The sequence below is a fragment of the Patella vulgata genome, chromosome 7, assembly GCF_932274485.2.
Source record: "Patella vulgata chromosome 7, xgPatVulg1.2, whole genome shotgun sequence".
NCBI classification, from domain to species: Eukaryota; Metazoa; Mollusca; class Gastropoda; family Patellidae; genus Patella; species Patella vulgata.
In genome coordinates this window covers 23,149,191-23,164,912 of record NC_065885.2, presented here as the reverse complement: position 1 = coordinate 23,164,912, position 15,722 = coordinate 23,149,191, and the positions used below count along the sequence as shown (strand labels likewise).

Sequence of the window (15,722 nt, the reverse complement as noted above, 5' to 3'; positions counted from 1 at the left end):
GTATGTGGTACAATGTGTAGGCAGAGCAATCGTAGTGTCGTCAGTTCATCTCTTTCTCTTTTCTTTAAACCAAAGAACAAATGTCAATAATAAGAGTTCTTTGAAGAGTTAAAATGAATATTTCATTGATAGATAATTGTTCTATTGATATTTGAAGTGCACCACACTGAAAGAGTATTATAGACACATGCATGATCCTTCCATATAAATATGATATATGAATTGATTTGCAAAGCTCTGTTCATTATCAAACTTGACAGAGAGTCAAAATTCTAAAATAGAAACCCTGCTATAGACCAATAAATTTCAACATTTTTGTGTTGTGAACAGATCGGTTTTGGTTGACTGAAAGCATAAACAAAAAAAGTAATTCACACATCCAGTCTGTGATTCAGTACAGACAATCAAAATGATATGCTTTCAATGACAAATTGGCATTGGTCCTCTGTCATGAGGGTAATAGTCTGTATCTTCATCTAATGAAACCCAATTAATAACATTTCAAGGTTTATCAATCACATTAGTTATTAACTACGAGGTTAGCCAACCATTAGTAGAAATATGTAATCTGTCTAGTCTGTCACTTCAGTAGGGCTCTTACATAGTTATAGGTATCAAGCAAAAGATAGAGTATGCTTACTAGAAGGTTTAATATCTTATAATACACGTATAGCTGACAACTATGTTATACTTGCATTCACAATATATGGTGCATGTAGGAAAATATCTGATAGATTATAGATACAAATTATATAATGATCTAGGTAAACATCTAAAAGATACAAATTATTTGATGATCTAGGTAAAGATCCAATAGATACACATTACATGTATATATGGTAGATCTAGATAAAGATCTAATAGATACACATATATCCATAAAGATCGATTGATGAATAGATACAATGATAGATCTAGTTTAAAATCTAATAGATACACATTATATTGTAGATCTAGATAAAGATCTAATAGATACACATTATAGTGTAGATCTAGATAAAGATCTTATAGATACACATTATAGTGTAGATAAAAATCTAATAGAGACATATTTATTACATTGAAAATCTTAGATGGTGGACCCAGGTTGAATTTAGCTGTAAACTATAATGTTTCATGGCATATTGATAGCTATAAATTATTGTGTGAAATGGTACAATTCTTATTGAATAAAATAGAGGTTGAATTTAGCTATAAACTATTAAATGGTGCATTAATAGAGGTTGAATTTAGCAATAAACTATAATGTTAAATGATACATTAACAGATGTTGAATTTTAGCTATAAACTATAATATTAAATGGTACATTAATATAATATGTTGAATTTAGCTATAAACTATAATGTTAAATGTTACATTAATAGTTGTTGAATTTAGCTAAAAATTATAATGTTAAATGTTACATTAATAGATGTTGAATTGAGCTATAAACTATAATGTTAAATGATACATGAACAGATGTTAAATGGTACATTAACAGATGATGAATTTAGCTATAAACTATAATGTTAAATGGTACAATAATATGATATGTTGAATTTAGCTACAAACTATAATGTTTAATGGTACATTATTAATAGATCTTGAATTTAGCTATTAAACTGTAATCTTACCTGTTTCATTAATAGATATTGAATTTACCTATAAACTATAATGTTAAATGGTTCATTAGACATACATTATGCAAGAGCTAAATCTGCGTATTGCAGGTCTTTCTTTAGGCCAGAAATATTATATTAACTATTAATTAGACATTAATTAACTTATCCAAACCATAATCAACTCTCGATGTCATCTTATGTGTTGGATTTTCACTAGATTGGAATACAATCTGCTGCTCAACGCTCAGTGATGATTAAATCCAAAAATGGATAATCAAGACTTTGTTTTTTATCGTACTGAATTTAGTAATAATGATCGAAGCTAGGCTTAAAATTCAAAAGCTAATATCTTGGTTCATAGTGGAGCAATTTGACTGAAATTTTCAACATCTTCTATTTACGTTATCTTTTTTTTAACTATTAAAGCGTGAACAGTCAACTCTTTATCTAATCCCCCATTATGTATCTTTAATAGACGTTGAATTGAGCTATAAACTATAATGTTTAATAGTACATTAATAGATGTTGAATTTAGCTTTAAACTTTACGTTGGCAAGAATTAGCTTGTTTATTGGAAAAGTTCAAAACCAGAAAGTGTCAGATAAAAACAAGAAGAAAACTAACTTGACATTTATCAGGTCATATAAAATGACAAACAATGTTATCTTAACCTTACAGGCAGAAATAAATAAAAAAGTTGTGATATTTTGCGATCGAACGCAGGATGTGCAACAAAAGGCTTATTGTCACTAACTACATTTAGCTTCCCATCTCAGTTTCGATTACATGATTACAACATTACATCTCGAATTTCAAAGAATTGTGCCTCTTTTCCAAAACATTGATTTCTTATTGCAGGAGATGACATCAGAATTGCTTACTGAAAAGTCAAAATATTTGACAAATGGATAAAAGCCAATGGAATTCATTTTATTTATTTTTTTATTTCATTATTCCATTTAAATATTTTAAATATATAAAGATTTGGCTACTTTTATGTATCAATTATCTGTTGTCTTTGGTGTCTTAAATTAAACAGTTGTGATTGGCTAATACCATTTTAGTAGGCTGAACTAGTGTAAATATCACAGCAAAAATATATATTTATAGAAATGTAATGTCGTTTAGTTGGTACTCATCTATTAGCTCAAGAGATGCACCCATTGCATATAGGCCAAAGAGAAAAATACATTTTCTCAAACCTATTGATTAGTATGTTTAGATCAGGGAACATCTCCATTCATTTTTGTATATTTAACCATATTTGCCTTATGCAATAGAAAAACCCTTTAAATATTTGATCATATTATAAAGAGTCTGTGGTTGACTTGCGTATCCCTTAGATCACAGTATCGTGTCTATTTTGTCTGACTTTAATACCAGACTGATAATAAGCCAATCATGAATCGGTATCATAGGACATAGGATTATAAATCTGATATAAATTCCTGTTTCCCTTAGAGCAATTTCACAGCATGTTTACAAAGGTCTCAAGCATAGCTTTTAATAATGATTAAGGGATGTTCATATCTTGTTCTGTTTTCCTTTCAAAAAGGTTGTTAATGAATAGTGTAGAGATTTCTAGTCAATGTTTTTCTTATCGGTAAAATAAATAGCCAGGAGACATTTCGATTTGAAGGAAGTTATCTGAATAGTCGTTGGATGTCATTAAATTGATAGTCTAGCTGTTGTTGAATAGAAATGAAATGAAATGGATTTTAACATCCTATTTTTCTGCTTCGACTGGGCTAATAAAGACAGGTATATGCAGTATGCTATCAGGGAAATCTTGCCCGGGCAGCCGCACTATGGCCTTCTCTTATTTTGAATTCCAGCTCTCAAGAGTCCTTTTACATGCACGGCAATGTGTACACTGGACCTCCTACACCATGGAAATCGGACAACACCTGGATTGAACATGGTACCTCCAGGTTAGCGAGTCAATTACGTATTACTCACTGAGCCACCGTGGCTCCCTTTGTTGAATAGGTCAGATCATACATTTTATAACGACGATAAGAACCATAATGAAATAGAACACTCTGTAGAATTTAATAAAATGAAGAATCTTTTTATAGCTATATAATACCTTACAAATATAGAGGAGACCAGAGTTAAATTACATGTTACATTTACATCTTAAATATATGAAAGTATTAGGCATAATTCTTTCTATATTATATTGGGAGGATACCTGAAAGGTTGGGAAGGTGACCCTAGTATAAAGACCCCTTGTCATGTACTAGCTTGGGATTGAAACCAGATCGCATGACTCAATGACAGACCTTGTGATCTAAAGCGTACACATTAGACCACTCAACCATCCCACCAATCATCTAAAACCTAAATTAGTTTAGTTCATTTATGTGTGAACTACAGCGTGCATGGCATTGTCAATATCAAATATTTGCAAACAGATCACAATCATTAGTTCTTAGGTTACTGAATGGGATTTTTCTATCTCTTTGAATTTATTCCTGTGTTTGTGACCCATTCATTGTTACTGGGTGTCTGTTAGACTTAATTACTATTCAGGCAAGGACAATGTCAACATTTGTATGGGTCTCAGTTATTGTGAAGAATCGATGGAATTCCAAACGGAACATTCATGACAAATACTATAATGATGATCTTAATCCTTGACTTAATGTGGATTGCTCTGACTGTACAATAAATCAAGACCATAAATTACTTGATGTGATAAGAATTGATCTTGAACGACCAGAGGGAAAATGATAGTCATCTAAAAGAAATAAATCTCGACAGTTAGGATGATTGTTTTACTAGATTTTTATGGAATGCCATTAACACCATATTGTCGTAATTGTCTTTTGCTTTTCACAGGGAAATGTAAAGGTTTTTGATACTGGTTACTCCCATCTTATATTGGTTGATGCCAATCAATTGACAAAATATTTAAATTTTTGCTGGGATTGGTGTGGTCCATGAACCATGATGTATCAATCTATAACGGAATCTACATCCATGTCTGAAAAACGGAGTGTCACTTGTCCCTTTAATTCTGTTATTCCCCATTAACCCTTTAGTGCTGGACCTGCCTGAAACAGCCCAAAACTACTATTCCCTAGCTACAGCACTTATTTTATGACTGTACATACGGTACTCGTTCTGTGACCAAGACAGTTAGAGGTGTTCTAGGGAGCACTATACCTCATTCAGACGGGATTTTAAACCAGTATAGTGTTGCGTTCACACATACTTCAACCAAAACCAGTTTAACTATTCTGACTTTGTCGGTCAGAGGTTACAGTTAACTATGTATGGGCAAATACCATTTTCTGGCATATGTTTAAACATCCGTTCAAAATATTGCAAAAATTGTTTGAACTATACCTTTCCACGAATACTTGTAGATGCCAACACTTTCTGCATATAAATAAATATGAATACTAGGATACATAGAATTAAACAGCTTAGACAATTGGCACAGCACGATCCCAGCATCTATTGCCAACAATTTTAAGCAGGCCAAGATAAACTAGTTTAGAATAAGAAGTCTTCTCGCAGACAGCAGGTCGCAAGCTGGGTTTTAAACTGGTTTATTTGCCGCACTTTTGTGTTTAGACGGTCAAGTTAAACTGGTTTAAAGATCGGTGTAAATTTCAGGCAGTTTTGACAATGAGCAAAAGTGCAAAAAAACACAACATTCTCTAATTTTTTTTCAGGGAGCCACAGGGGCTAAGTAAGTAACGCTGGCTCGCTAGGCTGGAGGTCGCGGGTTTGATCCCAATGTTGGCCGAGAAAGTTCATCGGGATTTTCCCTCGTGGTTTCCCCTTGTCAGAGGTGCAGGAAGGAGGGTCTGACAAGGACAGCTATCTAGTTGTTTGGATGGTACAAAAAAACAGGTCTGGTGTGCACATTGGCATGCACTTAAAAGATCTCTTGGCAGTTGGAATTCGATATAAAAGTAGGCTATAGCGCTGGCTGTCCGGGCAAAATTTCCCTCATAGCACACTGTATGGCATATGCCCGTCTTCATTAGCCGAGTTGGAGCAGAAAGTAGGGTAGTATTTACATGTACCAAGTAATAAACGGTTAACATTAATATAAATCTGTAGTATTGCCTGAAAAATAAAGCTACATGCACGATCTATCAAAAAATAACAGTAAATAACTACCATTGAAGACTGAAATCTTTCTTTCCATTCTACTGGTAAGAAAAAAACCTCATGCTGTATATCTGGATTATGTCATGTAGAAATCAATAGCTAGGACAGACTGTAGTTTAGATTAGATTGGTTACTATTTTCTCCTAATTGTACTCATTCCAGTCATTGTTGTAAACTCTAGATTCATCAACTCTACCATACTAAAGTATAATCCGAGAAATCTAGATGAACTTTTGTTGAAAATAAAACTCAAGTATAAAAGTAGAAAAAATATAATGGGAAGGATTTTGATAGAGGACAAAAAATTTAGTATAATGGAGATATCCCACTGTTTATGTTCTGATTTATATAAAGTCTTACTAACATAATACAGGATAGAGTTCTCAATAGAATACTCATTTTATTAGATGTACAACTTTATAAGACTGACATTTAAACCATCATGTCGACTATCCTCACTAGTTTCGTTAAATAAATTCTAACATTTTATTTGTGGATTTTCAAACAATTGTAAAATGAATTAACTGCAAAGATTTTTAATTTTTTAAATTATCTCCTTTCACATCTGTGATGTTATGGTGGATATAACAATACTACTAGGAGTGAATTTTCAATTGTGGGTCCCCTTGATCAAACACTGCAGGGTCCCAGTTGTTTGAATTCACACACTCCAGGATTCTTGATTTTGGATGGCCGAATGGTTAGCACGTGCACGCTGTATCAAACGGTCTGTCATTGAGTCAACTAGTGGGGATTTCGATTCCCCGGTTGTATGTGACAAGGAGTAGGGTCGCCTGTCCAACCTCGTGGGTTTTCTCTGTGTCCTTCGGTTTCCTCCCACTGCTAAAGACCCCTACACACAAGCGAATTATTGAAATAAAAAATTGAACCATATGTGTTAGTCCCGAAATGACCTGGTTTGTGTGGAGTGGACATTAAACCCCTTTTCTCTCTCTTTCTCTCTTGATTATGAAACATTTTTTCTACCATTTAAAAATGCTTGGTGCATAAGACTTTAACTTGAATAGAGCAATAAACATTTGAAAATGATTTGAAAATAAACTAGAATGGTACTGATGTTAACATTGATGTGGCCAAGAGAAGCAAGGCTAAAACATTTTGAGGATTTACACATAGTTGTTTGTAATGTGATCCAGTTTTTAAAGTCATTGTTTATACATATGAAGTCATATAATCAATAAAGTGACTGTTTATAAAGTGATTTAACTTTTAATGTGATTGTTTATTATGTGATCTAATATATTAGGTGATTGTTTATTATTTGATTTAATATAATATGTGATTGTTTGTTATGTGAACTAATATATTATGTGTTGGTTTATAAAGTGACTGTTTATAAAGTGATTTAACTTTTAATGTGATTGTTTATTATGTGATCTAATATATTAGGTGATTGTTTATTATTTGATTTAATATAATATGTGATTGTTTGTTATGTGAACTAATATATTATGTGATGGTTTATTATGTGATCTAATTTATTATTTGATGTAATATATTATGTGATTGTGTATTTTCAGGGTGTATAATCATCTGTTACTATTAATAGGAGCAGTGGGTGTGTCATGTGCAATGATGTTAATCCCATCGTGTACAAGTTTTGGTGGATTGTTAGTGGTTTTAATGCTTATGGGATGGTGTATGGGTTGCCTTGACTGTATTGCTAACTTAAGAATGATTCTATTATTTGGACGGAATGTCTCCCCATTTTTACAGGTAAAATACATAAATATATATATATTGTATTTTGAGAGAGGGGAAGGGATAGAGGAGATCGATACCATGCCGCCACTGACTCAGTAACCGATCTTTTTTATCTGAAATGCATGTGTTAAACCACTCGCCCAATTATGAGGTAATACAATCATTAGAATTTCAAAGACAGCTCTGGATTTTCATAATATGCTTTTTAAGTCAGCTTTCCAGTGTACAGCAATTACCTTACTTTAGGCTGTGGATTTTGTAACTGCTGTTTCTTCCTTTCCAACCTATATTTAGCTGACACTATGAGCTCTACCCAAATATTACTGTCCATTCTTCCAATCAACAAAATGATTTAAACCACATTCGTAATGTTTGGTATTCTAGGCTGTGCTGTGAGCACCTAAAGCGCTACCCAAAAACACCATGAGTCGCTATAGGTGCTTCCACATGTACTTGTTTTCAAACACTAAATATAGATAGATCACGCTAGCTATTTAGAAGAACTGTTACATAGATGTTCTCGAGATCGTTTTGCAAGTTATTTTGTGAAATTCCGTCAATTTTTTGTATACCTATAGTGGCTCACTGGGTTTTTGGTCACCCTAGTGTGAAATTTTGAAGTTTTTCCCCTCCCCAAAAAGGACAATCTAATTTTGTTTCTGCTTCTGACAATGCACCCTATTGCTGTTTGAGTATTCTTTTAAATATCTCCAAGTTATATGTATTTCTAATAAGTAAATGCGCTGTTATGAACATTTATTTCAGGAATTAATGTTTGACTGCATGACCATGAAAACGAAAATATCTTGCTGGGACATGATACCATTTCTAATACGCCCAAATTTTCATGTGGATGTATTCTGCTGTTGCCCCTGTCAGTCCGGGCATCCATTTAGTTAAAACTTTAGATTTATGTTTATATCACAAATATCTTGCTTGCTTTCGATAATCGCACATATCCAAATGTAACTGCCTGGGTTATGGCTCCTGATTGTTCGAAAAATCGTAATTTTTAGCTTGTGGACCGGCTAAAAGTCATAATTTGTAATCAAATTTAAAAACCATTTAAATATATCACTGTAACACATCATTGAAGGTTGAGTTTGAATTTCATAAAAAAATCTGACCGAAAATTGCAGCCCCTTGTATGCAAATAGTGTAAAAGTATGTTATACCAAGGTTGTGGACCCTCGACTAGATTCTTAAAATTGTTATCAGATTTTGATGAAACTTAAAATATATCTTTATATCCCAAAGATCTCAGTCCTTTTCTTTATTTGTACAGTTCAGACCATAACTTTCTGGAGTATGGCTCCTGATTGTTTGAAAAATCGCTTTTGATTTTAGCCTGTTATATCCATCTCTTGCAAAATATGAGTGTATCTTGCCTGGAAACCGCTGGTTGAAATTTTTATGCCATTTTCAAGGGTTGGCTGCTACAAATTTTGTACATAATATATTCCTGTTGCCAGAAAGAAAAAAAGAACCATTTTTAAATGAATTTCTCAGAATTTGCCAGATATGCATGAATAACCCAAATTTTCCCCCCAAAAATGAGGTTCTGAAGAAAAAAAAATTCTGGCAATACACCATTTTGAAGATATGGTACTATTTTGCAAAATCACCAGGTTTCATGTATTTCTGTGGAGGAATAGAGGGGTAATAACCGTTTCTTGGAAATACACCTGTTTTTCACTCTTTCCTAAAAAAAAAATTCCAATGATTTTTCTTTTCTTTTAGTATTAATCTATATTCTGTACCGATAGTTATAACATGTAAATTTGGTTCATTATATATATCACATGTTTATTTTATCACAACTTATAATTTGAAAAAAAATAAGTGGCTTGTTCATAAAAGTAGTATATGATATACAGAAACTAAACGCTCTGTCGATTTTATTTATTATACCATACTGTTCAATCCATTAATATTATATTAAACATTATATAAATGGCCATAAAAGTGATTACAAGGGCAATAAGTTTATGCGAGCCAGAATAATTTGTTGTAATTAATCAGCTGTTAATCATAGTAACTGTTGAATTTGCATATTGATTTGCAATAAATTTGAATAATATCCATTATTTATTCATTTGTAACCTCACTTACTCTGTAGCTCACCAATAATTAGAGCTTTCCAACCTTGTATTTGAAAAATGTTGACCAGGCCGGAATTAGATAAAGAGATTATACCCTAGCTAGCTGGTAGGCTTTTTAACTTGGGTTGTCCTTTCCAATCCACCGACCTTCACAACTAGAGGAAGATGAGAGTGTGTTTTTATATGTCCATATTGTTGTTGATCCCGTCCATGAGTCTGTGTGTCTGTTCACAAACTTGAAATATAGGCTTATCTCCAAACGATCTTGGTTCCTTTCGATATTGGTATGTATCGGATCGAAACTTTATGGATTATGGCTCTGATTGTACGAAAAATCACGTTTTTAGCTTGTGGACAATTTTTATCCAATTTAGATTGAACTTGAAATGTATGTTTATAATGCAAAGATCTTGGTTCTTTTCGATATTTGTGCCACTTCTTGAATTATGGCCCCTGTTTGTGTGAAAATCACACAATTTTTATCCGATTTAGAAAACCGGTCTAATATATCACTGTTACACCATAATGATGATTGAGTTCGAATCTCGTGAAAATCACAGGGAAACTACCACACAAAATGGCCGCTCTATGCACTCAAATAGTGTTAAAGTATGTAATATCAATCCTCTAGAGGTCACAATTTGCCCATATCGGACCGTAAGTTCCTGGATTATCCCCTTTTTATAAATCATTTAAATATATCACACTTACACCCTGATGATGATTGAGATCAAATTTGGTAAAAATTGGATCATAACTGCCCGACAAAATGGCCACTCCTTGAACGCAAATAGTGTAAAAGTATGTAATACCAAGGTTGAGGACCAGCTAGAGGTCAGAATTTTTATCTGAATTTGATGAAACTTAAAATAATTATGTTTATATCCCAGAGATTTCGATTTCTTTTGATATTTGCACATATCGGACCATAACTTCCTGGATTATGTCCCCTGATATTACGAAAAATTGTTTTTTTTAGCTTGTACTCTATCCATCTCTTGCAATATGTGGGCTTATCTTGCCTGGCAGCCTCTGGTAAACACAACTGAGAAAAGCCTAAGATGATGACAGATGTTTAAGACTATGGTGCGTGTAAGAAAGACTAGTGACAGTGTCAAAATATTGTACAAATTGACTGGAGACCCCCTAGATCTTGAATCCCTTCAGCCTGCTCTGTAGTAAATTTGACTATGAATGTAGAAAGTTTATAAGATTTAGTAAGTAGTTGTTGTTCGTGGTGTTTAACATCTGCTTCCACCAAGGATGATATCGCAGACGATTCGTACTTTTAATATCTTAGATCATGTGCACGACACACAAGGGTCTTTGCTGTGGGAGGATACCGAAGTACACAGATTAAACCACGAGGTTGAGAAGGCGCTCCTATCTCCAAGTGACTAGGGATCGCAACCACAACGGCCTTCAAGCCAGAGATGACCCAATCTGATTTAAATACAGATCTGTATTTCGTTTCGTTTTTTTATATACTACCGATGGCCTACACTACATGAAGATCTGACCAGTTGTAGTGAGAGGTCGCATCAGGGGTCATACAAGCAGCTTTTGACCCTATGATGTCAGACATTTGATTAACAAACCAGCGTTGATGTTTCTAGAGGAATACCCACAGTTCCGTGCATAGCACGCCAAGAACTTGCTGCAACAGACCATTTCATTGGCTAATCACTAACATCAACCAGACATGGGTTATATAACAACTCTTCCAGATCCTAGTGTAGTAAAGACAAGTAAAACAAAATTTTGAACTATAAAAGACGAAACGAAAAAGGATCTGTGTTTTAATCAGATTGGAGGTGACCGGCCTGCTAGAGCCCGAAGTGTGACACTCTATACCGCTAGGTCATCCCGACCCTTGTTTAGTAAGTGTATAGCTAACCATATTATAGTATGTTTTAACTCTGTTCAAAGATTGGATGTGGTTTGTGTTTATAATAAATAAATTAATGACTACTTATTGCTAATTGACATTTCAAAAATAATATGAACAATCTTATATAGATTTAAACATGGACGTAATATAATGCAAGAAATCCAATACAATATTTATTTGAAATATGAATAAACTTGATTCTGAAGGGATTCTGTATATCTACATGATATGTCTTTATTCTACCAGTTAATGGTGTATATTACACAGAATAATGAAAATGATGATTTATTCCATTTATATTCTGCCACCGATATGATAGACCTCAGTCTTTATTTTTTCTTAGCTGAATTATATTTCCAACATTAAACTGTAACACTTAATATATTACTATAAAAATAGAGTTTCCATGCATCATAAAACAAGCATTTCATTAATTATTTTCAGATTAATTATATACGAATAAATAAATATATATATTGTTCATTAACCATTATATAGGTCAGAGTCAGACAGAAGTTAGTTTGAATTGTAGACATTGTTAGATCTTATATCAGCTGTCAGCATAACATTGATATGCTTTTGCCAACAGTAAGCAAATCAGGCAGACTATTGAGTATCTTGTTAAGTAAAGCCCTGTTGTGGATTGATACTAAATATAGAACTCCAATAACATATTAGCATATTCACCCCATAACGTCATTTTTAGTGGTAAAAAAAGAAAACTAAATACAGGAGAGCGAAAGTATACAGGATAATCGAATTTCTGACGTGTACCCATCAATTCTGAGGTCGGAGACTGTTAGTGATATGATGCCCCTGTTAGGAATGCACTACTGAAGGCATAGAATTACAAGAAATTATCTATGATCAAGTCATTATGGGTCCCTATAGATATATAAACAATCACATAGGATTTACAATACTTCTAGATAAAATACACATTAAATTAACATGATTAAATGTAAGATTTTTTTATTACGAAAATTAGAAGATGTTGATAACTAGATCTCTTTAGTTAGAAATGTTACTGATTCTTTATTTGATGTACAAACCTGCAGACGTGACTGAAATACTATTAATTTTATTACAAAGCTGTGAGTTAGAATGCCTGCAGGGACTAACTCACAACACATTCAGCTGTTATAATGACGCTCAAATCCCGACTCTTTCAAATTCAGAGTGTTTAAATTAGCCTCCAAATAGAAAAAAACCCCATAAAAACTGGAAAGCTTGGGAAATTAATATTTAATCAGAAAATATTGTGAAAAAATCTGTCTTAAGAAAACAGATTTGTCATGTTAGTTATGTTCCAATAGAAAATGTCACAAATAATACAATTCTAGTAAAATCCAACCGGAAGATTTACATTAGGCATGCTGTGAATTCTTCTACTGTTCTGTTACAGTAGGAGAAGTAAAAAGACAGTTCATGAGAATTCAGACTTGTAAGATTTTTTTTTTTAAGATAGTAAGATTATTTTGTAATTCAGGAAAAAAAGGTCAGTAGCTAAATGTAATTTTTTGCACTCATATTTGTCTGCAGAGTTTATTTTGTGAACATTCAAGATTGAATAATGTTTTTGTTATCTTGTTTTGTGAAAATGAAAGATGCAATTTAAAAATTCTTGTCAAATATCTTTATGGACCCAAAAAAACAAAACTGCTGTTTTTTGTTTATTGCATTGACAGGCAACCAATGTTGTAAATGTGAAAGCATTATTTTGATTCTTTAATCATTTAAAGGATAATAATCCACAAACTTTAACAAAATAAGCAGAGGATTAGAACAAAAAATGGTGCAAAATATCAGAAGAGAAGATAGACCTTTGGCATGGGTATATTATGAAATAACTGATTGCCAATAAGCTGACAAATAAATATCAACAGAAATAATTAATAAACCAGGCAGTCAGACTGTTCAACTGTGCCAAGTAGAAGTAAATTTATTCAGATTTTCATGCTTCCTATTGATTCCTTCAACAATAAATAGTCCAATAATGTCTGGGGTTTTTTATTATTGTTATTAATAATGATTGTCATTCACAAAAAGAATCTGTGCAAAACATATGACTAATAATATATAATTTTACTGTTTGAAAAAAAACCCCAATATGTCATATTTTTATAAGCTCAGATATCACACATATTAAAGCATTTATTTTACGTTTCAGCCATTTAAAGATGGGTTCCCGCGTACAAACTGGGCGATTTAATGGTATATATGGACTAAAAACATATTCAAACCAAGTAATTTGTCATAATTTTGCTTCAAATCCTTCTCAAACATTGCAATTGCGAAGGAATGTCCTGCTATAAAAATTCGATCAAACCAGGTCATGTTTACGTCACGTGACTTACCTCTCTTGGAAGTCAGAGGAGAATTCATTGCATACATAAGATGATGTTGTCTATAATTTCTTACAATTTATTACAAATATCGAATCCTAATTAAATTCTCGGATTATCCACTACCCGCGTCTTTTTCCGTCATTTTTATCTCAGAAAGTGTTGTACGTCTGTCAAAATTGGTATGTGAATTTGCTATGTATAATTGTGACATGGTTTATTTCTGTGATTTAGGGTACCTAATTAATTGGGTACGTGGCTAAAGGGAATATTTATTCCTTTTAAAGACATTTATTAAGGGTTGTACAGGTTTTGGTTAATAAAGTTTAATTATTTTCAATGTATATGCGTTGCTTTTTACAGAACGATTGTTGGTATGTCTGAGCAAGTTAGGTAATGAGGTTGTAAAGTAATGAATGTGTCTGGATTGTGATGCATGTGCTGGTGGTGCATAGCTCTGATTGGATGTTTGAGTGACTAAAAGTTTCTTGGTGTAGGAATTAAAAAAGTTTGTCAGAGAGGTTTAAAATAAGTTACAGGATAGACATGGCTGTTTTCTCTACTTAGATCAGAGAGATTTTAAAGGACCAGACATGACTGTTTTTCAATATCTACGGTAACACCAACGACTGGCTTTAGATGCTTAGAACCTGGTAATTAAATACGATGTATTTAAACGTGATGAATCCGTTCCTTGATGAAATAACATTTAACCGGTAATGTCTAGGTGACCGATATAAATCATATTTCAACCCAGGGTAACCTTGTGAATCATATTGTAGTTTAATCTTGGTGAACTTTGTGAATCGTACGCATGTAGTCTTGGTGAAGTACATTTCAATCTAAATGAAGTTTTAATACAATTAGGGAGTCTAGGTGAATACGGGAAATAGATCTGGGACATGTGAAGGTTTTGTGTTTTCCGAGAATTTGTGTTCGGGTTTAAAATGTTTTAAAAAACCAACTTACGCGATTGGGATGGTGGAATTAAGACGGAGAATTAATCTGAATGCTAACCAGGAGGATTGATTGAATTAAAGCAACAGAGTACTAAATGCCGGAATGAACTGTAACTTTAAAGAATTTAATTTTGTAAAAACCTCTTAAATTGTATATGTAAATTGATTGTACAATATACATATTTAAAATAAATTAATTAGTTGTGTTGTTTGTTGGAAATTTAAAAAAGCGGGCAATTAAGTTAAAGAACCTGAGGTCACTTTGTGACTACGTCTAACTCTTCATAAAGTTTATCAACTTGTACATCAAGCGCTCAATGTTCACGTGTGACCTTTGACATCACACGTGCAGAAATTCCTAAGCGTCGGGCTGTCGATTAGGGGAACCCTTACATTTTTGTCCTGTATACGCTCCATGAGTGTTTTTCGGGGAATCCAGTATTTTTCTAGTTAGATTGGATATCTCTACTTTCCATATATACCAAAATTACCATACTTTTATTGGAAATAACCATCCGATAAATAATTTTCTGGGAACCCATCTTTAAGGTTATTGCGGGATATATTTTATTTAATGCATTTTATTGATTTATTATTATAGGTGGTAATAAAGACTGTAATACTCGATAAATATATGTTACCAGTATCTACATTTCATATAAATAAACGTAGCTTGTTATGGATCAATAGGAAATAATGTTCCATAAGAATAGGCACAAAATATTTGCTATATAAGGTACATTAGTTAGACATAAATTTATTCTTCAGATAAGATCTGAATATAGACTTATTGATTGGAAAATATATACATCATGAAGGCACAGAATCTTTGTAATATGAATTTTAGTAGATTATAAAAAATATTATAAAAAATATTATTCTTCAGATAAGATACAAAATATATTCAAATTGCCATTATATACTTATATAGGCACAGGGGTCACGGTGGCTAAGTGGGTAAGACACT

General features: G+C 32.7%; 1 protein-coding gene across 1 annotated transcript in view; it reads left to right on the top strand.

The window, feature by feature from the left end:
- Nucleotides 1-15,722, top strand: part of LOC126827398 (major facilitator superfamily domain-containing protein 4A) — a 63,315-nt gene that overhangs the window by 35,059 nt on the left and 12,534 nt on the right. The window contains exon 2 of the mRNA XM_050556700.2: nucleotides 7,275-7,470. Coding sequence (XP_050412657.1) covers nucleotides 7,275-7,470 — 196 coding nt within the window. The remainder of the gene's footprint in view (nucleotides 1-7,274; nucleotides 7,471-15,722) is intronic.